Source organism: Melitaea cinxia, chromosome 14 (genome assembly GCF_905220565.1).
Source record: "Melitaea cinxia chromosome 14, ilMelCinx1.1, whole genome shotgun sequence".
Taxonomy (NCBI): Eukaryota; Metazoa; Arthropoda; class Insecta; order Lepidoptera; family Nymphalidae; genus Melitaea; species Melitaea cinxia.
This window is the reverse complement of record NC_059407.1, coordinates 15,627,214-15,653,945: the sequence shown is the minus strand read 5'-3', so window position 1 is coordinate 15,653,945 and position 26,732 is coordinate 15,627,214. Positions and strand designations below refer to the sequence as shown.

General features: G+C 34.0%; 1 protein-coding gene across 1 annotated transcript; it reads left to right on the top strand.

Moving 5' to 3' along the window:
* Window positions 1-14,097: 14,097 nt before the first annotated feature.
* LOC123659979 (netrin-1-like) lies at window positions 14,098-26,732 on the top strand. Its single transcript, XM_045595132.1, has 6 exons — window positions 14,098-14,272; window positions 21,921-22,070; window positions 25,070-25,141; window positions 25,790-25,866; window positions 26,316-26,419; window positions 26,582-26,732. The coding sequence occupies exons 1-6, from the start codon at window positions 14,125-14,127 to the stop codon at window positions 26,730-26,732; spliced, it is 702 nt and encodes a 233-aa protein (XP_045451088.1). The 5' UTR covers window positions 14,098-14,124.

Genomic DNA, 26,732 nt, shown 5'->3' with positions numbered 1-26,732 from the left:
CACACGACTGAAGTAAAACTTACGAAACGTAACTTCTTTCTCTTTCTATCTTCACTAACTTATATCTCCCTCTCAACTTTCGCTCGCCTCGCCCGATCACACTTTTCGTAACGCTCTCGTCACACATTAACCAGCTTACTCCCCAAGTCAAGCGTACGGAAGATATTTTACTTCAATAACATATAAACTAACTTTCGACAGTATTTCCATCGCACAGATAGAAATAGGACATACAAAGATGAATATTAATTATTGAAAACGGTAATCAACAGATTATATTCATTGAATTTGATACACGCTACCAAAATTAATTATTATATTATGTTACTACCAAGTACTTACTATAATATGGGGATGAAGTTAATTAACAATCGAATACGCTCGAGTACCACTTAACCCTGGGGTGGTTAATCCAAATAATGTAACGCGTGTGGAAATATCCGTTTCCTTTGCTAATATTAATATCTACCTTATGTACGTGCTTATTTATTTTCGACAAGTCCGTTGGCGTAGTTTGTAGGGACCCTCCTTTCTGCTTCGGGAGTTGCGCGTTCGCTGCACACCTAAATGTGCTTGTTATATTTGTGTTTATTTATGTACTTATGTGTTACTTATATGTACAAGCATTAAGTTGCCACGATATTTATTTATTTTACTTTAAAATATTCTAACTTACAAAAGCGGAAATGTGGTCTTATGACAACCCCTAACAATAGACAAAATATTGATAACATAAACAATGGAAAATGAAAATGCATTCTTTAAACTACATAGAACATACAGCTCCCTATTGTGCGTATAATAAATAATTAACCATTTAATCGATATTTCTTATAGAAGCTATAATTTATAGATTCTAGTATAATATATACGGTTTTCGGAAACGAAGTGTATTCTTGGAAGTTGGATAAATGAATTTGATAGGACTAATATGCAAATTGTTTGATTTATTGTGATATTTTTAATTATTGTTTTTTTTTTTGTTGTAAATATGCAAACCCACTATTGTCAAAATTTCGAATTAAAAATATATAAAATGATAACGAACGTAGCTTAAATTTAATTTAAAAAAAAATTAGAATTCGTCGCAGTTTCTATGTTCAAATTGTAATAGTTGCGTTTGTTGGTGTTGTTGTTGTTGTTGTTTTTTTTTTTTTAATAAAACTACAATGACGACTTAATAGATACGGCTTAGTACCTACCTCATGTTTTTTTTAATAATAGGATAGAAAAAAAGATTGTTTTGTAAAAACACATTTTTTTCAATGATTTTTACATTAAAGACATTATGAAAATTAGATTAAGTTGAGACATATTGCACTCAAAGTGATGAAGCGTAAATGATAAGTGCTTATAACGCATGACACAAATTAAATTACAAAAGTCGTTAGCGCGATTGGTAATTACAGCCCCTGGCGTCTGGGGGGAGATTATCACTAGACAGAGATGTTGTAATACTTTATAGAGACTGATGCAAAGCTTTTGTTGTTTATTATTGAGATATTATAATTGCGTTTGCTTGCAAACAAAAAAAAAACGAGATCAATTATATCGACAAATAATACCAATCTACTTTAGTAGACGAAGAAATAGTCAGGTCAATACGCGTTATCAAAGATTACTCAAAAAGTAGTCATTAGAATTTGATTAAATTTATATAGTGATAAGATAATGAGCTTTTGATTAAAACAAGATTCATCAAAATCGGTATACCCAGTGAAAAGTTATGCGGTATAATACAACGTAAGTCGACGAAAAAATATTAAAGTAAATACGTATAATTAGATATGACTCGATAAGTAATTGTCAGATATCAATTAAATTTAAATGGGACCATATTATGACACGCACCACCTTTCGATTTAAAAAAAACTCGAATTGCCTACTAGGATTATCTCCTGTGTCGGGGGCCGGAAACACACACAATACACAAGCAAACGCCCAAACCACCCCCGATCGAGTTCGATCCCCGCAAATGGGAAACGTTTGTATGGCCTATACAAACGTTTGCCATGTGCGGGGATCGAACTCACAACCGCCAGCGCAATAGCCACAAATCAGTCCTGTGACCGTTACGCCAACGCGTTATCGATAGATCGATAGAAGGAATAAACTAGGAGCTACTAATTGTATTCTGAAAAAATTAGCATTGGAAGATCCCAAAGAATACTTCGATAGTTTAAGAATGTCTGAAAATTGTGTAAATTTTCTGTTAATGAAAATATACTCTCAAATTTTTGCGATAACTAATGAACTCGACTAATTCGCCAGGTTCCGTCTTGTTTAGCCGGTGTGCCAGTAAGCACAGACGCGTGGTGGGAGGTTGTACTCGCCCGATAAAAATATAATAAAATAGATCGGCTCGACTTAATTCCTTACTAAACTACTCGATTAAATTTTTTGAGTGTTCAGACACGTTTAGCTACTAAATTACTCGCTACTTGACTAAAATACTAGCATAATGCGAACAAGCCTTAAGTTACAGAAACACTATGACAAAAAATAAAGGAACAAGAAAAAAAGCGTTACATAAACTCCTACGTATTACTTAAAATATAAAAATACCGTATTTCGTTTCCCAAATACTTAAGATACTTTATTTCTTTTTTATTTAATTTAATTCTGCGTTAAACGGCTTTTTTAGTTTTGATTTTATTAAAGAAACACGAAATGACAAATTGAATCACGTATCTGACACTGATTGAATAAATAACCGCACGATTTTTGATAAAAATAAAATAAAATAGTACTTATTTTTTGTGGTGATTACTTTGTGACAAGCCTGAAGGTGTTGTTTACAGTGACACTGTTTTCTGCTCCGGGGTTCTATTACCACGCCAAGTCTGGTTTTTATTTAATATATGTATTTATATATTTAGTAACAAGTTTCAAAAACTTTTTTTCGTCTCCCGTATTTTGTTTTAATTATCGATTTAACTAAAGTTGGCTGTTTTCGTTTGCGAGCAAACACAATTATTATTTAAAGAGAAAAATAATAGTAAATAAAGGTCACAAGCATTAATTTATATCCAAGATCAAAAAAGTATTTGACCTTGAACTCACATTTGCTTATATAAATTCGCAACGTTATATTCAAATACATACCTCATAGATCGGCGGATCCCTAAAGGCGACCTAATCGGAAGTAAACGGTCTTACAAACGAGACACTTTCTTCGAAATTCATGATCACGCATTTCCGTGGCATTGTAACTAGTTCAGAAGTAAGTAGAGCCGGGACTCGGAGAGCACGTAGCGACCAAACTCGGTTCGCACGTGTAAGTTCCCTTTCTGGTCCAGATAATTGCTGAGGGAAGCTTATTTGTAAAGAAAACCATTCATTTAGTAAATGTTAATCAAAAAGTTTTGTGAAAAGTTTCGAAAATTGGATTTCCTTTTCTTTCATTCTTCTGTTTGTAAATTTTAATATGCGTACAAATGAAATCTATATCTATATATAATCTGAATCTCGGAAACGGTTCCAACGATGAAATGATGAATGATGAAATTTAGTATGCAGGGGATTTCGGGGGCGATAAATAAATCTAACTAGGATTCATTTTTAAAAAATGTCGTTTAAACCCAGTTTTTAGACAATGAAAAAATGCTTACAATATCGTTAGAATACGAAGGTAATTTTAATTGAATTTAATAATTTTTTTACTTTTTTTATTCTAATTGCACTCGTTATTTTTTATTTAAATAGCCAGTTCTTATTTTTTATTATTATGTCGGTAAAATCGAAAAATATTATTCATATTTTCTTATTTTTGATTTTTTATATTTATTTATATTTTTTATTATTAAAAAATGCGGTAAAAAAAACGGTAAAAAAAATATTATTCATGTTTCATAAATATGTAACTCGTATTTAAATATGATTTCCAAAAACACGATTTACTAAATATACCGAGCTAAGCTCGGTCACCCAGGTAATACGTGAAGCAAAAACATGTACCCCTTTTTCCAAAAATTGCGTGCACGGAAAAGTATGAAATTTTGCATACTTATAGTTTATACGGAGAAAGTGCGGAATGCTAATATTTTCTTTAGTTATGCATACAAATACATTAAATCGATAAAAAAAAACCTTACACACACTACGATGTATTTGACACACACACGCATAATATTTTTTTGTTTAACGTTCAAACTTATAATTTAAATTAATTGTGATCGAATTTCGACCATCGAGCGACCACTAGTTAAATAAAAACTTTCAGAAATGTTCATTTTTGCTTCATTATCAATTACAGTGTCTTATAAAGTTCAAAGTTCCTGCCGTGTGTCTACGGTAGTAAAGAATTTAGCCACCCCCTCTCTTCCCGTGGGTGTCGTAAGAGGCGACTAAGGGATAACAAGGTTCCACTACCAACTTGGAACTTAGATAACCATCTAATTGCTGCTATCGGTTTGAACTTGTGGAGGCCTATGTCCAGCAGTGGACTGTGATAGGCTGAAATGATGATGATGATGATTATGACAAAGTTCAAAGTATCTATCTATCTATCTAAGGTCCAGTATACCAGTTTATATACAAATATTGTAGAAATAAATACCCGTTTCTTTTTCTTATCCATATCTTAAACTTTCAGATTAAAACCTGTTAAATTTATTTATAAATAATAACAGTGCTTAAATTTAAAATGAAAACAAAACATAAATAAGTCCGATCTTAATGTTTTACGAGTAATAAATCAAGTGCAGCGTGCTCTCGAAGACTCTCATCAATTTAGCGAGGCTTCGGAAGAACGATCGTCTCCGCGAACGAACCTGACGTCCGGTCTTATGAATAATGACATAACGACTTGCGCGTAATAATCCCTTCCATATAACCAAGCTGTACTTTATAGTTAGGTGTTTTAAATTAAACTAAATACGAACTGAATTAACTCAACTAATAATAATTATCTGACGAATTAATATGTAACTAAACACGTGCTGTGAAGTACCGGTAAAAGAAATAAGTCTGGCATAGTCCTTTTTATGTTTTTTTTTTGTGGATTTAAGGATACGAGTCTTCTAATTTTTTATGAAACTTACAGGTTTCATAATGGTATACAATCTTGGAGATATCGATTGAAGAAATTGACTATTTGATTCAAAATATGAAAACGGTCCGTTGAGGCGGGAAGATATCGTCCCTCGTATGTTTTTATGGGGCTTGACTGGAGTAGTGACTCAACATTACAGAAAACGAGTGTGCTTTAGGCTACACGATTGAAGTAAGACTTCTTTAGCTCCATCAACTTATATCTCCCTCTCAACTTCCGTTCGCCTCGCCCGATCACACTTTTCGTAATCTTCTCGTCACGCATTCACCAGCTTACTCCAAGTCAAGCGTTCGTGAAGATATTTTACATCAATAATATATAAACTAACTTTCGACAGTATTCGGTTTCAATAGAAATAAGGACATACAAAGACGAATATTAATTACGAGCGACTCGCCCCGACTTCGCACGGATGCAATGCTGATACTAAATATACTACAGAATGTCTTTATAGTGTGAAGCTAGCTTATAGCATGATTATTAACATAATAACAACAACATTCAAATATGCGTCGTTAGATTACACGTTGTTACAGAATGCATTGAAGAAATAAAGGTTCACTGCTCGTTCCCCGTAGGTGATAGCGTGATAATTTGTAGCCTATATGTTGACCCGACTTCTTAATAATATTCGTGCCAAATTTTGTAAATCCACGCATTACTTTTTGAGTTTATCCCGGGCATATATCGCACCCTTAATAAAACAAAGATGTAACTCAAAAATCGCAATTTGTGGGAATTGGCGTTTGAAGTTTAGCACTTTTTCCGCATTGTGTTTGATTAAAAATTACCAATTATTTGTAATGCTTTTAATGACTTTTATTATTGATATCAGTAGTTTAAAGTACAGAGATTAATAGAATAATAGAAAAACAACTGTGTTAAAATCTATAATAGCTGTAAAATGGAGATGAAAAAAAAGTTCCGACTTAAATCTCTTTATGCCAAAAATTACTTAATATTTTAGGAAGTATTTCAAAAAAATTCTCTTTAGTATTAAAACATAACAAAAAGTTTTAAAAATAAATCACAATGTTTCGTTTTATGATTATTTAATTGTAATTATGATGTTGTATGTACTAATGCATCATTTTTTTATAAAACGAAAACTGAAATTTATCACCTTTTTTTTAAATTAAACAAATTTTTATTAATCATCCGATATTTATATATATCTCTTTATGGCTACAAATATTGTTTTTTAAACAAAACAAAAACTATACACTATTATAAGAATTAGGTACAATTAGTCTCTAGTACTGTGTGGCTACGGGTACTGTGTGGCTACGGTACCAAAGAATATAGCCACCCCCTCTCTTCCCGTGGATGTCGTAAGAGGCGACTAAGGGATAACACAGTTCCACTACCACCTTGGAACTTAAAAAGTCGACCGGTGGCGGGATAACCATCCAACTGCTGGCTTTGAAATACACAGGCCGAAGACGGGCAGCAGCGTCTTCGGTGCGACAAAGCCAGTACTGTGGTCACCAACCCGCCTGCCCAGCGTGGTGACTATGGGCAAAACACATGAGTTCACGCTATTTTTGGCGTAAACTTGTGGAGGCCTATGTCCAGCAGTGTATAGGCTGTATAGGCTGTAATGATGATGATGAGTCTCTAGTAAATATCTCCTAAAATCACAAATAATTACTAACCACAAATAATCTAATATATAAAATTCTCGTGTCGCGGTGTTTGTAGTTAAACTCCTCCGAAACGGCTAGATCGATTCACACGAAATTTTGTGTGCATATCGGGTAGGTCTGAGAATCGAACAACATCTATTTTTCATACCCCTAAGTTATCATATATGGCAAAACAACGTTTGCGGGGTCAGCTAGTAAATAGTATAAAAATCAGCAGTCTCTTCTTTCTTATATTGTCTATCATCTTGTTTTTACTCATTGTTTGAATTATCATATGATACACATATATCACACTGACCTTTTTTTGGTTGGTGAAACCCTAAGTTAAATACCGTCAGAATCAATATTTTCTGCACATTAGAATCGTCTCGCCATAAGACTTGACGAATTCCAACCACCAGAGCAGGTTGGGTTTCGAAATGACTACAACACCGTAGACCACATCCATACTGTTCGACAGATTATTCAAAAGACAGAGACATATAATCAGCCGCTGTGTATGGAATTTGTGGACTGCGAGAAAGCCTTCGACTGTGTCGAGACCTGGGCTGTCCTGGACTCTCTGCAGAGATGTCATATCGACTGGCGATATATCGTGGTACTGAGATGTATGTACGACGCAACGACGATGACCGTTCATGTCCAGGACCAGAGAACAAGACCTATTTCCCTGCGGCGTGGGGTAAGACAGCAAGATGTAATATCACCGAAACTGTTTACCACTGCGCTGGAGGATATCTTTAAGACCTTGAACAAGGCATCAATGTCAACGGTGAATACATCTCACCTTCATTTCGCCGACGATATCGTCATCTTTGCGGACACGTTAGATGAGTTAGGCCAAATGCTAGCCGGTCTAAACGAGTCCTCCCGACGTGTCGTTCTCTGTATGAACTTGGACAAAACGAAAGTTATGTCTAACAACCAAGTCATACCGAGACAGGTATCGATCGATGGTACCCTTCTCTAAGTTGTTCAGGATTATATTTACTTAGGCCATACTATCCAACTAGGCCGCAACAACTTTGAGAAGAATGCCGATAGGAGAATTCGGTGGGGCTGGGCAGCATTTGGCAGGCTTCGTCGAGTCTTCACTTCGAAGATTCCGCAATGCTTGAAGACAAAAATCTTCGAGCAATACATCCTGCCTGGGTTAACATTACCGAGCCGAGACATGGACACTGACGAAGGGACTGATCCACAAATATAAAGTCCCTCAACGTGCAATGGAACTGGCCATGCTTGGGGTTTCCCTCAAAGATAGGATTAGAAACGAGACTACCGCGAGAGAACGAAAGTAACCGATATAGCCCACAGAATTAGCAAGTTGAAGTGGCAGTGGGCTGGTCATCTGTGGCCCAGGACCGGTGGCTGTTGGAGCAGACGCGTCCTGGAGAAGAGATCGCGTCTTGGCAAACACAGTGTGTGACGTCCTCTGGCCCGTTGGACCGACGATCTACCTAAGATTGCTGGTGTAAGCTGGATGAGGATTGCGGAAAACCGGGATGTCTAGCGCGAACTTGGGGAGGCCTATGTCCAGCAGTGCATTACAATAGGCTGAACTGACTGACAAATATTTGGTTTATTATTGCAGTCAGAGTCAGAAGAACTTTGATTTTCAAACATAAAATGTCTTCTGTTGACAGGCTTATTAAACAACGTATTAAAATCTACAGTGCATCGTCGTCACTCAGGACGACGTCACTTAGATCTGTGTATTATACTGGAGAAATATTGTAACTGGCCACACTATTGTAATTTCGTCGCTCTCTCAGCTGAATTTGCTCATATTTTGCTCAGTATTTTGTGGTGAATTGGTGTAAGACGTCTTTTCTTCACAATCCGTTGTAAAGTTTTGTGGGGCAGGGTTTTGGGTAGGCATTGAACTATTGGAGCTTGAAAAACTGGATGAAGATGAGCTAGAAGAGCTAGATGAATCGGAACTAGATTAAGATGATCTTGAAGACGAACTAGAGGACTGTAAATGGCTAGTATTATTTAGGTGTCATTTTTCTCGTCAACTCATAAGTGACAGTAAAATATTGAGTCGGTGTCATCATTTTCGTCAGCTCTGCAGTTACATTTTTGGCCTCTGGAGATAATGTATTTTGTTGATTTTCCTCTTCAACCTGCATAACTTCTTTAGTCTAAAATAACAATAATTCATAACACTGTAGTATATTTTAAGGATGAATAATAATCATAATTATTTAACGTCAAAATAGCAGCATTGTTGAATGATAATGATCTATTCAGTCGTTTTGCCATAAAAGAGTAACAATCATCCATCCATACGTCATCCTCATAAACTTTCACATTTATTACAGTAATCAGATGAAAAAAAATTAAAACTTATTACACTATTATTATATTACTTAAAAAGCCGACCGGTGGCGGGATAACCATCCAACTGCTGGCTTTGAAATATACAGGCCGAAGACGGGCAGCAGCGTCTTCGGAGCGACAAAGCCAGCCCTGCGGTCACCAACCCGCCTGCCCAGCGTGGTGACTAAGGGCAAAACACATAAGTTCACGCTATTTTTGGCGAAAGCTTATGGAGGCCTATGTCCAGCAGTGGACTGTATAGGTTGTAATGATACACTATTATGTTTATCTTATAACTTTTACGCTCGATACGCTGAAACTTAACAAAAATTGTGAACTCTAAGACGACTCCGTTTTCAAAACCTATACAAATAAGCACAACAGTTACAAGTTATTCTTAACTTTTACACGAAAAGGGAATTAATGTTGAAAGTTTTTACTTATCGTTCGTCATTCTAAATAATAAAAAGAAGTAAACAAAAGTGACTTTTATAAATAGCCTTATTTATTACAATAAAGTGATACTTAACCAATTACTCCAACAACTCAGGCATATATTTCAATATAAAACTGAAGTGTTAGGCGTTAACTTTGTAAAATTTGTCAATTTTTAAAACAAAACCGAAGTAAATCCAAATGTTACACATCATTATCAAATGCGTTTTCTGAGAGAATGAAGTATAACAAAAATCATCTTTTTATTTTACATCCCTTTTAATCTAATATCGAATTATTTGATGTTACTCAAAACGGCAGCACTTTAATCTCCGCTCACTGCCGGTGCATCTCTGAATCACGCCACTTTATAAGAACTGACTTGTCAGTTCCAGTTCATAGAAAAGAGAGCAACAGTCGCGTATCTCTCTGTATCTTATAGTTAAAACGCCGGAGTCGAAGTCTACCTATTCTTTACGCGACGAAGACGGGTTTTCTTGTAAAATCTCCAAATCCACAAATTTTGAGTTACATCTTTGTTTTATTAAAGGTGCGATATACAGACAAACAGACAAAAATTCTAAAAACTATATTTTTGGCTTCGGTATCGATTGTAGGATCACACCCCAAGTATTCTTTGTAAAAAAATATTCAATGTACAGTTTTGACTTTCCTACCATTTTATTATATGTATGTATAGATTGAAAATGGTATTCAACAGATTATTTTCATTGAATTTGATACACGTTACCAAAATTAATTATTATATTACGTTACTACCAAGTACTTACTAGTAGAGTTCCTGTGGTAAGGTAGCCACAGTAAAGCTTACTATCAGGCAGACAGTGTAGTCACCACCCCAGTAGATCAAAATTCTTACAGCCATCTTTACTGTGTTATCGTTTACCGAGAAAGTAAATTAGAATTTTCGACAAAATTTACATTAACTACGGATTACACGATCTTTTTAAGATACAAATTTTCTATCAACTGTACCATTTCTGTTACCTACTGTAAACACATCTCCAAAAATAAGTTAATAATTCTCAACGAACTAAACAGACATTATCATAACAATAGACAAAAACACCCGTACAAAGAATTTGAACCAGATAAGTACAAAGGGACCATCTGTTGCCAGACGTATCACCAGCAGAGCAAGCGATGACAGTTTTATGTGCGCACGCGCATCCAGTCTGAATTATGACTAGAGTTATTACTGCGTTCTAGTACACTGGACCGGATCATTACTATTAATGTTTTGTAGATTGTATACTTAGTAATATAATTAATTAATTGTTCATTTTTATTTTATTCTATACTAGCTGTGCCACGCGGATTCACACGCCTATATTTCCTTCCTCTGTAAATGGGATATCGAACACAAAATATTTTTTCAATCCGAACCAGTAGTACGAGAGATTAGCGCGCTCAAACAAACAGACAAATAAACTTTTCAGCTTCATAATATTAGGTTATCAAAAAAAAAAAAAATAGTTTTGTATAGTAATTTCGATTTCTCGTTTCTTTGTAAAAGTTTTACCGTTTTATACTATAAACTATATATTGAAAATATTCAAAATGTATTAATTTATAAATAAATAGATTATATTTATAAGTAGAAAGCCGGTGGTTAAAAAAAAACATTATTAAGTTAACGCAAGAGTAAAAAACTAGTGTGCTTTAGACCACACGACTGAAGTAAAATTTCTTTAGCCTTTTTCTCAACTTCCGTTCGCCTCGCCAGATCACACTTTTCGTAACGCTCTCGTCACGCTATCACCAGCTCACTCCCCAAGCGTGCGTAAAGACGTTTTACTTCAAAAAAAAACAAAAGCTAGAAATATAAATCTCGTTCAATTACCTGTTTAAACATATCGATTTCCGACTTGTCCTTTATACCTTTTCTTGAGAGCGCTGTTATCATAACTCTAACTTGAATAACAAGTTAAATATTCATAATTCGGGTTACAGATAAATTTTCCGGATATGAGCCGGTGATGTAATTTCCGTTCGAGAATGAGGATCGTTAGCAATGTCTCAATTACGTGTAATATCAATTATGTCATGTGTAATGTGAACCTGTTTGTTCAGATGTAATGCATTGAAATTTTTGTCCCCACCCACCATTTGTAATTTGTGTATGATTTAATTTTTATTTGACTGACTGATTGAATACCAACGTCGGCGTAATTTGTAATGGCCCTGCTCTTTGCTCCGGGGATTGCGGGTTTAATTACCGCTTGAATCTAGGCGTAATATATGTATTTATTATATATTTTATGTACCTATCATTTCTATGTATATTTATAATAATAAAAAAACCTTTGGGGGTTGCAGGCGTCTATAGGCTACAGTAATCGCTTAGTATCGGATGAGCCGTACGAATGTTTGCGGGGCCTAGTTGTTTAAAAAAAATTATCTTAAAAAATAAAATCATATTCAATAATTTAATAAAACTAGAACGTTATGTATCATAATTTGCGTCGAATAATTTTACCAAACAATCCCTATCTATACAAACTTGAACGTTCCAGATTAAACCAGATTATTCCAGAACGTTCAAGACGAATATTCTTATCATGAAGTCGCAGGGCACCGAAGCACTACAGTCTGAATAAATTAGCAATAGGTTGATCTTAAAAGGCGAACAAATGCAACGTAATTTAATGAGGAACATTAAGATGTGAAAGTCAGGTCTGCTTAGGTTACACGGTTCTCTGTATTGATACTAGAGTTATCATGCGGTTTCTCTTGCTTTGATATTTCGAATCGGTGGTAGCTTCATTCTTTATAATTATTTAATTAAAACAAATATATATTTGATTTGTAAAATGACGATTGAGAAAATGGTTTTGAAGCTTATTTGATTATGCTATTTAATGTTTGTTATATAATAAAACATAAAATAACTCCTTAACAATGACACTTCCAGTTGCGCATATTTCTGTTAACTTGTGTAATATATTTTAATACTACCCTACATATTGTTAATTTACTGTCTCGACTATGAATTTTTTATATTATTGTATTGCGATGTACCCAACATATACATTTTTGTTTAATTTTAGTGTTTTTAATTTCTCATGTAAGTGAATATAAGTTTTCTAATAACTTTCTAATAGTTCTTATGTAATGATGAATCAATTGTTAATTTTAAGTTGATTCTGTCGTTTGCGACAAAACAATGATTTTCACTAAGCCATTACAACAAATTTATTCTACATTTTAATTTGAGTGGCTTCAACATACTCCCTGTGCGTGTAATGGGAGAAGCCCAGTATTATTAATTGCTAACATTTGCAAGCGACGTGTCCAACAGTTGGCTAATGTGGTCATATGTTACCCTCCCTGCAGTACCGTAAGACCATTTGTCCGAATAAACATTATTAGTATCTAGTGTGCGTTCGTATGAAGAGATTAAACTTTAAGCCGTTTTAAAAGGGATAGAGAGGTTTTCATTAGTATATGATGTTTCTTGTTTGTGGGGTGGGTAATTCATTGAAATATGAAAATTTTATAATTTGTAATTGTATTATTATTATTCCAATTTTGTGCCATTATTATAATTAAATTAAAGGTGGTCAATGTTGTACAGCCTTAAGAATGTTCAATAATTTTTAAGACAACATAAAAAGTATTTTAATAGAAATTTTTACTTAATAGTTAACGAAGTTGACGAAAGCAATATTGAACATTTATTTATCTATACTACGTAGACGATTAATGATCTTTTGAAATTTATGATCACCTATCAAAGCTAATAGGCATATAATCTATTGGCGCCTACTAAGGAATGATGTATTATATAAGTTTATCAATAGAAAGATTATTTAAAGGAAAATAAGTTAAAAAAAGTATCATATATCATATAAGATAATTATTATTTTTTTGTAACAAACAATAAGCTCTTTTACAATACACTACTCATTTGCCCCACTACTAAGGTGGCAAACAATCGTACGGATCGCCTGATGTAAGGCGGATACCGTAGCCTATCGATGGAACACCATGAGCATTTCGAGCGTGATACCGACCATAAACCCTTACCCTGGAATTCTGGCTACTTTACTTGGAATACTGAAATAAAAAGCTACTTGAAAGCAGTATATTACTGTAGTAGTGCTGGCTTTGAAACACACAGGCTGAAGACGGGCAGTAGCGTCTTCGGTGCGACAAAGCCAGCGCTGCGGTCACCAACCCGCCTGCCCAACGTGATGACTACGGACAAAACACATGAGTTCACGTTATTTTTGGCGTAAATTTGTGAAGGCCTGTGTCCAGCAGTGGACTGTATAGGCTGTAATGATGATAATGATGAATGCAGTATCATAGCTATGATTTTATGTTAGTTTGAGATGTCTTCCAAATCTATTTGCTCAAAATTTTTAACTAAATGTCATAGCAATACACTTTATTGTACACGAAATAGAAATAATACATATCGGATTGATTTTAACAGAGCATCATAAGGTACAAAGGGCAGCCTTATCGCTGAAAAGCGATGTCTTCCAGGCAACCTAGGGGCAGAGGAGATGGTATTGTGTCGGTGTAGGTGTACAAATTGTATCCTGCTGTGCCTTGCCAAAATAGTACTTTAATCTAACCATTTCATCTCTTTCAGAGTGCAACTGCAATGGCCACGCTCGACGATGTCGTTTCAACATGGAGCTGTACAAGCTGTCCGGTAGAGCCAGCGGCGGGGTGTGTCTCAAGTGTCGACACTACACCGCTGGCAGACACTGCCACTACTGTCGCGAAGGCTACTACAGGGACCCCACCAAGCCCATCACTCATAAGAAGGCTTGTAAACGTAAGTAGTAAAAAAACCTTTAGCAAATTGTGTGATATTTCACGCAAGACATGACTAAAATTATAATAATTAACCGTTTTTTTCAAGAGCATCTGCGGAGTTTCTTGCCGATTCTTCTGCGCAGAATCTACATTCCAAATCGGTGGTAGCTTCACTTTAACTGTATTATATTTTAATTTGTAAAATGACGATTTGAAAGTGCTTTTGAAGCCTATTTGGATAAAGTAGTTTATGATTTTTATTGATTTTTTATTTAGTCATTAATGGCTTAATAATAGTGTCAAAAAAGCACATATGATTTCGCCAATGTCATGTAAAATAGAGAAGACACAAAGGAGATTCATTGGTATGGTTGAGATAACAAACTTAATAGAATTTTGTAGGCTGACCAAATAAGAACAAACAAACTAAAACAACACAAATATTTTTGATACATGTATGTAGAACTACCTTATGTTTGAACTGATTAGACTTCACTGCATATATAGGTATATCTATATGTATAATATAATGTAAACTTGTATAGGATAAAAAATGCGGCTTAAAATAACATTTTTAAAATATAACTATGAATAAAATATTGCACCATAAAAAGTCAATTAAATAAAAGTAATATAAGAAATACGTTAAGATTTTATTGCATTTTCAGTAATAAAAAGGTATGAGCTGTTAAACAGTTACTTTTAATAAAACTATAAACTTTATTAAAATATAACGCGTAAACATGTTGTTTAACGTAACAGATATGTCCGAGAGTAAGTAAAAATAAATAAACCGTAAAAGTTTTAACTTGTTTCAAGTCAATATAAACACAGTTAGTTTAGTTGTTTCAAGGAGTTTTTATTTGTTACCTGTGGACTTAATGTTGTTTTATCTTGGTCAGGTTTTGGAATTTAAAAAAAAATGTTTTCGGAAGTTGACATCTGTTTTGTATCTAACTTGTTAGAGTAAAACTAAAGATTCATTCAACGACCAGATTTCACCCTAATAACGTAGATGTATTTTCTAGCTCAGCTTATCATCATTATTATTATTATTGGATATTTGTTAATTATTGCTAACTACTCATATTTAGTGTCCTGATTTTACTCTATCAAGATGAAAAAGTGTTGCATAAATGTCGATAGAAGCAATTATCGACTATCTACATACATCGTTATCGATTCATATTTAAAGCTCAATGTACAATATTATATAGACTTGAATAATATCAAACACCTTATCCTTTTTTGCTGTAGTTGAGTAAGTTTCCACATTTCCTGTAGGCAGTAAAAGAAATCAAAAGTCGGGTCAGTCTTCCTCACCGTGATCCAATTAAACCCGATTCCCGAGAAAGTTCCAGAAAATTCGAAGAAACCGCAAACTGGCCATTTCAACAATTTGCAGTAACAATTTTACGATTTAACCTTTTCTATTTAAATCGTTTTCTGATATTCGTTGTGATCTTTTGGTTTAAGTTTTTTTATCGTTATCTAAATAATAAGATATTTTTTTTTTATATTTTTTAAGATCAATACTCACTTAATAAAAAATCTCACGCAGGTATATAATAGGATTTATTGCTAAAAAGGGTTCAAATAAAAATACGCGAATTACTTTTCGCACTTACCCTTAAACAATATAATAGACAACAAAATGAAAATATAAAGAAACGCTGTCAGCAAAGCTTTTCCATGATGTAATTCTAAAACTCAATCCGGTGTCTCTGACCCGTGCCCTTATAAAACCTCTCGAGACCCATTCCGAAGGCGAAAAGGTCTGCGAAGTAGTACAACGTTTTCCGGTACGATTTTTATGTGAAAACTATTCGTACAATGTTACTGTGTCCCGCTTTTATACGTTTACAACTGGCCCTCTGTAAGTTACGACGCCATTCCTTAACCGAACTACATATTTGCGAGAGGATATTTTTTTTACCAGTTTTTATTTTGTTTTGATTCAAAAGGCAAAGCCTTTGATAGTAGCTTTTCGGATCTTGCTGTGTCAATTGTATAGGAATTTTGAGATTACTTGGTTTTGTTTTGATGAATTCACTTTATTTATTTTTTTTGTTTGAATTTGATGAAATAAACGCTTTTATATGACGGTCCTGTTTTCTTATTACTACATAGTATAAAACAAAGTCACTTTCTCTGTCCCTATATCCCTATGTATACTTAAATCTTTAAAACTACGCAACGAATTTTGATGCGGTTTTTTTTTTAATAGATAGAGTGATTAAAGAGGAAGGTTTCCATCCATTAAATAGTGGAGAAATACTGTTATTTTTGAGAAAACTCCGCAATGGTTATTAGTCTATCTTTTAGGGATATCCCACAATAACCGTTTTTTATCCTTTAATTTTTACGAGAAATAATGGCTTATTAACGAAACGATTTTAAGCAATACAGCATTAAGCTTTGTCTTATTAAGTACCATAAATGCATTGTGCATTTAGTATAGATTAATATGGCCTTTTACAGCATGTAATTTAAATGAATATTTTCGAATAGATTAATGATAATGACATATAGGCTATATATTTTATATCCGAGCGAAGCCGGAGCAGGCCGCTGGTTAATAAATATAAATCTTTTAATTTTACTTTGAATTAATGTAAGGAATTCACTTTGAATTAATTTAAGGAATTTTAGGATTGTTGCTTTTGTTTTGATATCTAAATTCACCTTTATTTTATTTTTATTTAAATAATAATGTAAAATCCGAAATTGGCTTTTGTTTGGATGATCTGTATTGCTTTAAGAAACATAAAACGTAGCTGTAAATTTTTGTGCAAATAAATAAATAAATAAAATAAATAAATAATAATAAACGCTATGTATGGTACATAGTACAACGCTATGTATGGGTACGACATTAAGAATATAGCCACCCCCTCTCTTCCCGCGGGTGTCGTAAGAGGCGACTAAGGGATAACACAGTTCCACTACCACCTTGGAAATTAAAAAGCCGACCGATGGCGGGATAGCCATCCAACTACTGGCTTTGAAATACACAGACCGAAACCGGGCAGCAGCGTCTTCGGTGCGACAAAACCAGCCCTGCGGTCACCAAATAAAGTAATAATTAAACCCATCACACTCAAAAGCTCCTAGTAAGATGATAATTAGAATCTTGAAGATCTTGCAATATATATACAACACAAAGGCAAACGCCCAAGTCACAACATATATCTGTAAAGCCTATACAAATATTTCTCACATGCGGTATCACTTGCAATGGGTAAAACATGACGCGGCTATTAACTTACCACTATGGTAGTATGTCATCGCTTTATTAAGCCCCATTTATTTTTGATCTTCTACCTCTTCTTCGCTGTAAAAGCTTTGCTGTAGTAACAAAAAATGAGAGAAATTTGGGGCACTTCGGATCACCCAAATAACACTATTAGGCATATTAATCTCAGTAAGGAAAAGTACGGTAATATTTTGTCGTGTACCATCCTATCTGCATATCAAAGGCACGCTTCCCTAATGAGAGAGCTTTAACCCAACTTGTATTCGCAAGTAATCATTTACGTGTAAAAAGGTCGCATAGCAATTTTTCTTTTGACATTTTACCCAAGATTAACCTTTTGACCGCCGTAGTCATCTATACTTGACAAGGGCTCGCGAGTCCTGTGCGCCAGCGACGTCTATAGGTGACAAAAAACACGGACCACAAAAATATTAAATAAAATTATTAAAAAAATATTTCTAGTATTTTAATTCAACATTTATGAAAATAGAATATCCCCGCAACATTTGAGTATAAAAAACAAGTCTTTTAGAGCTACACGTACTGAGAAACATTGAAATAAAAACATGCATTTTTATTCCACGTAAATGATATGTCCAGAACGCCGAAGTCGTCTATAGTTGACCGCTAGGGATGTGACGCAAGAGGTATAAATAAATAATAAATAAATAAATATTTACAACATACACACACGGTCATCTGTTCCTAAAGTAAGCAACTTAATGCTTGTGTTATAGGTAACAGCTGACTGGTATAGCTATTTTTTTTATAAGCATACATATAAATATAAATAAATATATATTATACCCAGACTCGGGGTGGGAATCAAACCCATAACCTCCGGAGCAGAAAGCACCGCTGACCTGTAGTCACTACAAACTGCGCCAACGGGCTAGTCAAAATGGTATAGATGATTTATATATTCTTTATTGCACTTTAAAAAAATCATAATTACAAGTCATTTTTGCAATTAGCTATTCAAAATTCAACTCAAACGTGTTATATTTTCTATAAATAATGTAATATTTGAATAAAACAAAAGGTAAAAAACATAAAACTATCATCAGCTAACACATAAATAGCAAATGAATAAAAAATCAAATCAACTAAAATCAATCAAATCGCCATAATAAATCTGATATCTCAAATCTGGCGCATCTCTAGCGCGTAGTCATTAATCCGTTCTCTACACGCCGTTGTCAAGTATAGACGACACGCTGATGACGTCATAAGCGAATAGCGAGAAAACTAGTGAAGTGCAAGACGAGCGATACCTTAGAACATCGTCGCATTTTGGAAGGCGTCGATGATTTTAATAATATACAATAAAAAAATATATATTTATTTTAATTTTTTTTTTATCTAAGGTTAAGAGCGAAATTACGATTTTCTTTCTCATTCTCAAAATCATCTGGCAGCATCAATATCATCTCTAACCCCCATTCTCATAAAAGCTTTTTTTCTAAGACTCATGTCATGTCGTGTGTCGTGAAATATTTGATTTGAAATATTGCTACTTACTCAGTACTGTTTTAGTACTATTTGCTACCTAAGCAAAAAAATATTTAACGCATGTAAATATTTCTTTTAAACTAAGGCTGGCATCGACCGCACCGATTATATTAATTTGCTTCATCGGATCAACTACTGAGTTGGGGAACAATGGAACACGGGGCACTATGGAACAGTGTCGATAAAAATTTGAATTCTAAACTAATTCGTGTGGTAACGCTTCGACCAATTACAGCGCGTAGGGACTCTTGAAAATCCGTAATAACTTTTTACTGGGTGTACCGATTTTGATAATTTTTAATTTTATCGAAAGCTAATATTTATCATGTGGTCACATATAAATTTCATTGATATCTACTTTTTGAGTAATCTTTGATAACGCGTAGTTACTTGACTATTTTTTCGTCGATCTACGTTGTATTCGAGCAAACACAATTATTCTTGTTCAAAAGTTGAGATTTCTTTTCAAAGTACTTTCTTTTTAGTAAAAAAGTTTAAAGAATAGGTCAATGATATTTTTTTTCATTAATTTTAATCATTTGAGACAATTGTGTGGAAAGTTCAAAAAATAACCTAAGTTTTTATAAAACTCGCTTAAAACGTTGGCCTTATGGGGTACTATGGAATGGGGCACAGTGGAATACTGTTCTAATGAACTTTAAATAATAAACTATTATGTAATAAGACAATAATTGTATTTGCAGGCAAACGAAAAAACTAACTTCAATTATATTGACAAGTAATACAACGTAGGTAGACAAAAAAAAAAGTCCAGTAAATACGTATTATCAAAGATCAATCAAAAAGTTGTAATCAGGTTTGGATGAAATTTAAATATGACTACATGATAAACATCGGCTTTCGATTAAATTAAAAATCATCAAAATCGGTGCACCCAGTAAAAAAAGTTATGCAGATTTTCGAGATCTCATTATAAAATCCTGGTTTCCTTAGCATGGTACTATACTGGGGTTATCTCCTTTCCAACAAAAAAAGAATTATCAAAATCGTTTCATAAACGACAAAGTTATCCCCGAACATAAATAAAAAAAAATATAAAATATATATCGAATCGGTCGAATTGAGTAACCTCCTCCTTTTTTGAAGTCGGTTAAAAAATTACAAATTTGAATTCGGTTAATTTTTTTCTAAATTACTTTTCATGTATATATCGATTCGATTCGAAATCGATATATAGCCTGCGGCTTCCTTTCGTGCGACACAGCACGTCTCTAAAGAGAGTTTCATAACCGTAGGTCAGCTGCGCCGTAGTCGTCCAGTCGTGACAATGACGTCATGGCGATAGAAAAGAGTGTTGTGCTTTACTACGATTATTTTTGTAATGTTTGTTTTTTATTTATGTTGTTGTAAGTATATATAACGAGTGCAAGATAACACAAGAAAAATATTAAAAAATAAACCTTCCTAGATTATATAAGTAGTCATTTATTGCATAAAAACCAACAAAAACAAGTCACTGTGTGGTACTCGATAACGACTCTTGGCAGCACTATTTTTTTCGTAGGTATTTTTGTTTATTTTATGCCTTGGCGTACAGGGCACGGGAATGGTTTTGAGGCGTGGCGGTCAAAAGGTTAACGGAAAATGTATTTTAGTATAAAAGGCTTCAAGTCTATGACAATGTCTGTATTTTAAATACTTTTTAAGAAGTTATCTTAGTATTAATGTTAAGATTGTCTTTTGACATATTTTTCAAATTTTATTATCATAGTAATTTACAACAATACGTCACTAAACAGATAAAAGCAATTCGAGGTAGGTACGTTATTTAGTGGTATGTACTGTGTGGCTACGGTACTAAAGAATATAGCCACCCCCTCTCTTCCCGTGGGTGTCGTAAGAGGCGACTAAGAGATAACACACTTGGAACTTAAAAAGCCGACCGGTGGCGGAATAACCATCCAACTGCTGGCTTTGAAATACACAGGCCGAAGACGGGCAGCAGCGTCTTCGGTGCGACAAAGTCAGCCCTGTGGTCACCAGCCCGCCTGCCCAGCGTGGTGACTATGGGCAAAACACATGAGTTCACGTTATTTTTGGCGTAAACTTGTGGAGGCCTATGTCCAGTGGACTGTATAGGCTGTGATGATGTTATTTAGGTATCATAGCATACTTTTTTTAAAAGAGTAACAGCCAAGTTCCTTTCTGGTTCTTCTCTGCAGAATTTGAATTTGGAACCGATGGTAGCTTCAATTTTAAAAAGAATTAAAATTTTAATTTATAAAGTAACGATTCGAAGTCGATTGATTTTGTTTTCATAAATCGTAGCGTGACGATTTGAAGTTTCTAATAACTAAGAATATTTGTTTAATTTAGTACAGTATCAAAATCTCTGTATTTTAAATTAATAAGCAAATCCTTTGTATAATACTATTCTGATTTTGTAAAGAGGAATCATTTGTTTTATAATTATTTTAAATGTTAAAAACTACTTTAACTAAAAATATGCATCTCTGTCACTTAGTGACATAGGCTATAATTTAAAACATCCAATATAGTAAAATACACGCAAGCAAAGGTGCGAGCGAAAAGTTAGTATTAAATATTTATAGTTTAAGACAGCGTAACAAAACAAATCAAAATAGCTTTATTGAAATAGGCTTCAAAAGCACCATCGAATCGTCGTCTTACAAATAAAGATTTAATTATAGCCAAAAGTGAAGCTATCATCGAATCGGAATGTAAATTCTGCAGAGAAGTATCGTCAAAAAAAAACTTCACAGTTTCTTTTTTAAAAGTGTGTTAATACAAAATTGGTATTATCTTGTATGAAATACAGCGTCACGAAATCCATACATCTTTATCATTTGTGTAACTATTTGTAGCATCAAAACGCAACACAAAAAGTAATATTAATTCAACTGTCCGAACCCAACAGCATGCGACTGCCACCCGGTCGGCGCGAGCGGCAAAACATGTAATCAGACAAGCGGGCAGTGCCCTTGTAAGGACGGAGTGACTGGCACGACTTGCAACCGATGTGCCAAAGGGTATCAACAGTCGAGGAGCCACATCGCGCCCTGTATACGTAAGTATAGAAATCAAAGTTATACAATTTTTTGTCTATCTAAAGTTTTATTTATGATTAAGTATTTAACTGAGGTAGGGCAGGAAATATCCTGGTCAAATCTGCAGCAGCCCGCATGGGAAATTACCCGACCTATCACAAGATCACATCTACATCAAACTGATTTTCAAGCAGTGTTGTGTTCTTGTGTGGTGAGTAGGGTAACCACAATTATTGGACAGGGGATTGGTGACAGGGTCGGCAACGCGCTTTCAATGTTTCTGGTGTAGAAGGCGTCTATAGGCTATTTTAATCGCTTACCATCAGGTGAACCGTATGCTTGTTCGCCGACTTAGTTATATATTTAAAAAAAAACTATCTTGGTCCTACCCTAATTGATACCACCCACCCTTTGATTATGTTAGCCACCGCTAACCATACTTCCCTCCGGGGTTTTTTACTCCAAGTCTAGGTGTAATATAAATTTACTTATTTGTATGTACGTTTATTAAAAACATATGTATGAGCCGACTGTTCCGTATAACATAGACATTGAAATGTCTACCTTAGTAACATACGAATACAACCTTTGTTTATATTATTATGCATTGTCTAGTACCTATACTAGTATTTATTTGATTTATTACGTTGAAAACTTGTAAAACCTAAAATTAAATAAGTTTTCTGCTGATGGTAGTATAATATTTGTCTGATGATTTTAGTTTTCTTTATAGATACATCAATGGCTAAAAAAGTCGTAACATGGCTATTACTGAATATGGTTATAAATCCCTAAATTTGTTAGAAACTTTTAATCTGCAGCACAATGTATTCATAAATAATCATATTAAACTTCTTTTTAAAGTTACCTTTACTTACATGACCAATCAATGTTGATTTACCATTTTGTCCCCAGGTATACCCCGAGTCGTGACAGCAGTGCAGGCGATGGAGGCGGTGGACGCAGAGCCGGGCCGCGGTAAGTAGTAAGTGGACCTTCAAGCACTCTCGCCCCATCACACTGCATGCTGGTTCTATTCACGGTATAAGCTAACTCCATAACTTCTTTGTTAGCTGTGATAAAATCAAATCTTTTAATAATCGTTCAATTTCTAACGGTTCTTGAATCAATTGAAAAACCCTTGGTTACCAAATCTAGTAAAATTATATACACTTATGAACTGACTTTCAAAGTACAATTATCTATTTACTAATAATCGTCACTAAAAAACTGTGAAAGGCTTAAACCTAGCAATTGTCCTTTATGAAAAGAAAACTTGGAATTATAAATGCTTATCCAATCATAAATATTGTGGACTTTGCCTCGTCCTTTGTTGATATTAACAAGGATTGAAGACCTTTTCGAAAATTAAGACGATACTCGTACAATAAATTGCACAACAAGAAAATTTTGTCATTTTAAAATTGGAAAAAAAAAATTGATAGTTTTGTTTAATTCAAAAACATTATTAGCCGCAAATGCAAGTATCAATACTATACTATTAATATTACTAGTATTAATAGTGGTACTAAATATTACTAAGCTTTCTTTTCAAATATGCATTTTTTCCCATGTCCCAATCCATTATAACTATCGTAACAGCATACCTTCAAACTAGTTTTCTTAAAATAATAAGAGATATAAATCAAAACGAACGGACGGCGTTGCACAATATTGATCGATACATGCAGATCAACACACGCGCTGATAACATTCTTTGTTCACTTTGTTTTCATATAATTTATACGAATTATATTATAAAAGATTAAATTCTTTAGATGTGTATAAAAGAAATAAGTTTTAAAGTAATTTCAGATTATGTTTCATCATAAGCATTTACATTAGATTAATGCAATAAGCACACGATATACTAATAAGTCCTAACAACAAAATAATATTTACATTGTTTGCTAAATTATGATTTATAATTAAATTGATCTCTTCAGTAAAGTTTCCCCTTTTTGCCACTTAGACCCTTCGCTTAACAATTTAATTTATCCACAGATGAAATATTTCTATTAAAAAATTAACTTATACCGTGAATGATATTTATTACGAGTGAATGTAATTTAAAACTTTTAATTTAGAACCATTTAGTTTAAATGTCATCAGATATGCTATTTAGTCAAATTTCCTGAAGACGATTTTTCGATCCAGTAATAATCCAGAGGTACGAATGAATATTTAAATTATTCATTCAATTTTGTATCATAATAAATTACATTCACATAGTTTATATTAATTTGCACCTTATAATTATTTCAATCGTCCATTCATTGGTTAACTGTTTCACATTTGTTTCCAGGCTTGTTTTATCGTTCACCACCAAACTCATAATCCTATTTTTCTTTTGTTTTATAATCAACACAATCTGTGTTAAGTGCGAGGAAGGTAAACATTTTCTGTAGTAATACCCTTTATACTGTAGTTGTATTTTTAGAATTAGTTACTTCAACAAAACATGTAGGTGAAAATTTTAGATTTTTTGGAAGAGAATATTTTTGATATTGTAAATTAATCTTTGCAAGAAGACAGCGATGTGTTACATAATTGTAGTAGAGAGATTGACTCATTATGAGGAAACCAAAGACCATAGACTGTTTTCGTTAAATAATTATTTAATTATTTTGCAACAGGAAATTTTACAACCTACAATTATATGCTTCATTCTTGCTAACATTTCGAAGAATTTTAGGTAAAACCGATTAGAAATTTTATACGCGTTACCTAATACACCTTGTTTAAAAAAAAAACCTTTCCGTAGCCTTATGAACTTTACCATGTACTAGAATTGGTCATTGATACTATGCTGAACCATCATATAATAACATATTATAAGCTTACTACGGTTTCTACCAATGATAACGTGAAATTCATCACAATTTAAAGTTTTAGCTTAACTCTAAGTACGCATCCAGTTTTGCAAGATCATATATAACAAGTAACGTATTAATAAGTAGGCTGTGTGATATATGAAATGGATTTGTGGATATAATCTGACCTGCGACATGTGTGACAGCGGACCAGTGCGGACGGTGCCGCGCAGGCGCACGAACTCTCAATCTCAACAAATTCTGCAGCCGAGATTACGGTAAGAGACATATCTTCAGAAATCCAATATATGAAATTCTCGTGTCGCGTTGTTTGTAGTTGAACTCCTCCGAAACGGCTTGACCGATTCTCATGAAATTTTGTGTGCATATTGGGTAGGTCTGAGAATCGAACAACATCTATTTTTCATCCCCCTAAATGTTAAGGGTAGTCCACACCTATTTTTTTTTTAAATTTTTAGATATTTTTTTTTATTATGATTTGGCGTTGAAAAATACATACAACCCTAAATTTTCCCCCTTCTACCACCAACCCCTATTTTTAAATAGCGTTTAGCGGCAAGACAACGTTTGCGGAGTCAGCTAGTAATATTATACTATTTCATTTATTACTTTAAAACTCTTTAATATATATTGAAGGTTGAAACAGTCTGTTATTTTTTTAATGAGTTATATCAATAGATAAATATGCAATATTCAGTAATTTACCACAGAATTACATCGCTGAGAGCAGCATTATTTAATTGTGATCTTCTGTAAGGTTACCTACTTCACCAGTCTGACTGCTCCAGACTTTCAGCTGGATATTTTCTGCTGTGCGTTACCCCAATAGTATTTCTTAAATTCTTAATTTTCTTCTTTCGTTTAATTTTTGTTGTTTTATTGACATTTTTTCCACATTGTTCCAGTCATAATGGGTCGGGTGGTGGGCCGCGAGGCGGGCGGCGCGGGCGGCTGGGTGCGGCTGGCGCTGAGCGTGCAAGCGGTAATAATAATTATTTCTTTATTGGATCTTTTATGGAATACTTTACAATTCCTTAACTCGCTAAACTGCGTGACACCTGAACCAAACTGAATAAAAAAAATTATGGGATCAAATGGCAACTATACTAAGTCAAACAAAAAAAGAATCCACACATAAAGAAAAAAAACAACTGAATTGAGAACCTCCTCCTATTTGTTAAAGATTTTGTATTAGTATTAATTAGGGATGTAACATTAAAAATATATATTTAAAAAACCATTGATTATTATCTTTTAAAACTAAATCGATTTTATTGAAGCCTAACTAACCGTACAAAGCCGGACACTGTTTCATTTGTTTGATTTCTTTGACAGTTTATTGGCGGAATTAACGCTTGACAACATATAATACAATATACATTTTTGTATAATATATGGTGACAAGCGTATTAAACAATTTATATATTACAGGTGTACAAGCGCGCGCCGCGGAGCCGCCTGCGCCGCGGCGCCGTGGCGCTGCACGTGCGCGCCGCGGACCTCGCCTGCAAGTGTCCCAAGATCAAGATCAATAAGTTAGTATATGTTGTCTTTTATCGTCCTAGCCATGACCATAAAGGGAAAAAACAGTTGAAGGAAATCGAGACAAAATGTCATGCAATTATTTTCAATTAAATTAGACATAAAAGATTTAAATTTTTAAGATCTTTGCATCGTATTAATTGGTTTGTTCGCAGGTCCTATTTAATCCTAGGAGTGGAAAAAGAGGGGGCATCGTCGGGTTTGCCGGGACTGACGGTAGGGGACAGGACATTACTATTGGAGTGGCGAGACGACTGGCACAGACGCATTCGTCGCCTGCAACGGCGAGCTATCAACTGCCATTAG

Coding starts and splice junctions, on each gene's coding strand:
- LOC123659979 (XM_045595132.1), top strand. CDS start 14,125: ATGGAGCTGTACAAGCTGTCCGGTAGAGCCAGCGGCGGGGTGTGTCTC. Junction 22,071..25,069: donor CCACATCGCGCCCTGTATAC/GTAAGTATAGAA, acceptor CATGTGTGACAG/CGGACCAGTGCGGACGGTGC. Junction 25,867..26,315: donor TGGCGCTGAGCGTGCAAGCG/GTAATAATAATT, acceptor TATATATTACAG/GTGTACAAGCGCGCGCCGCG.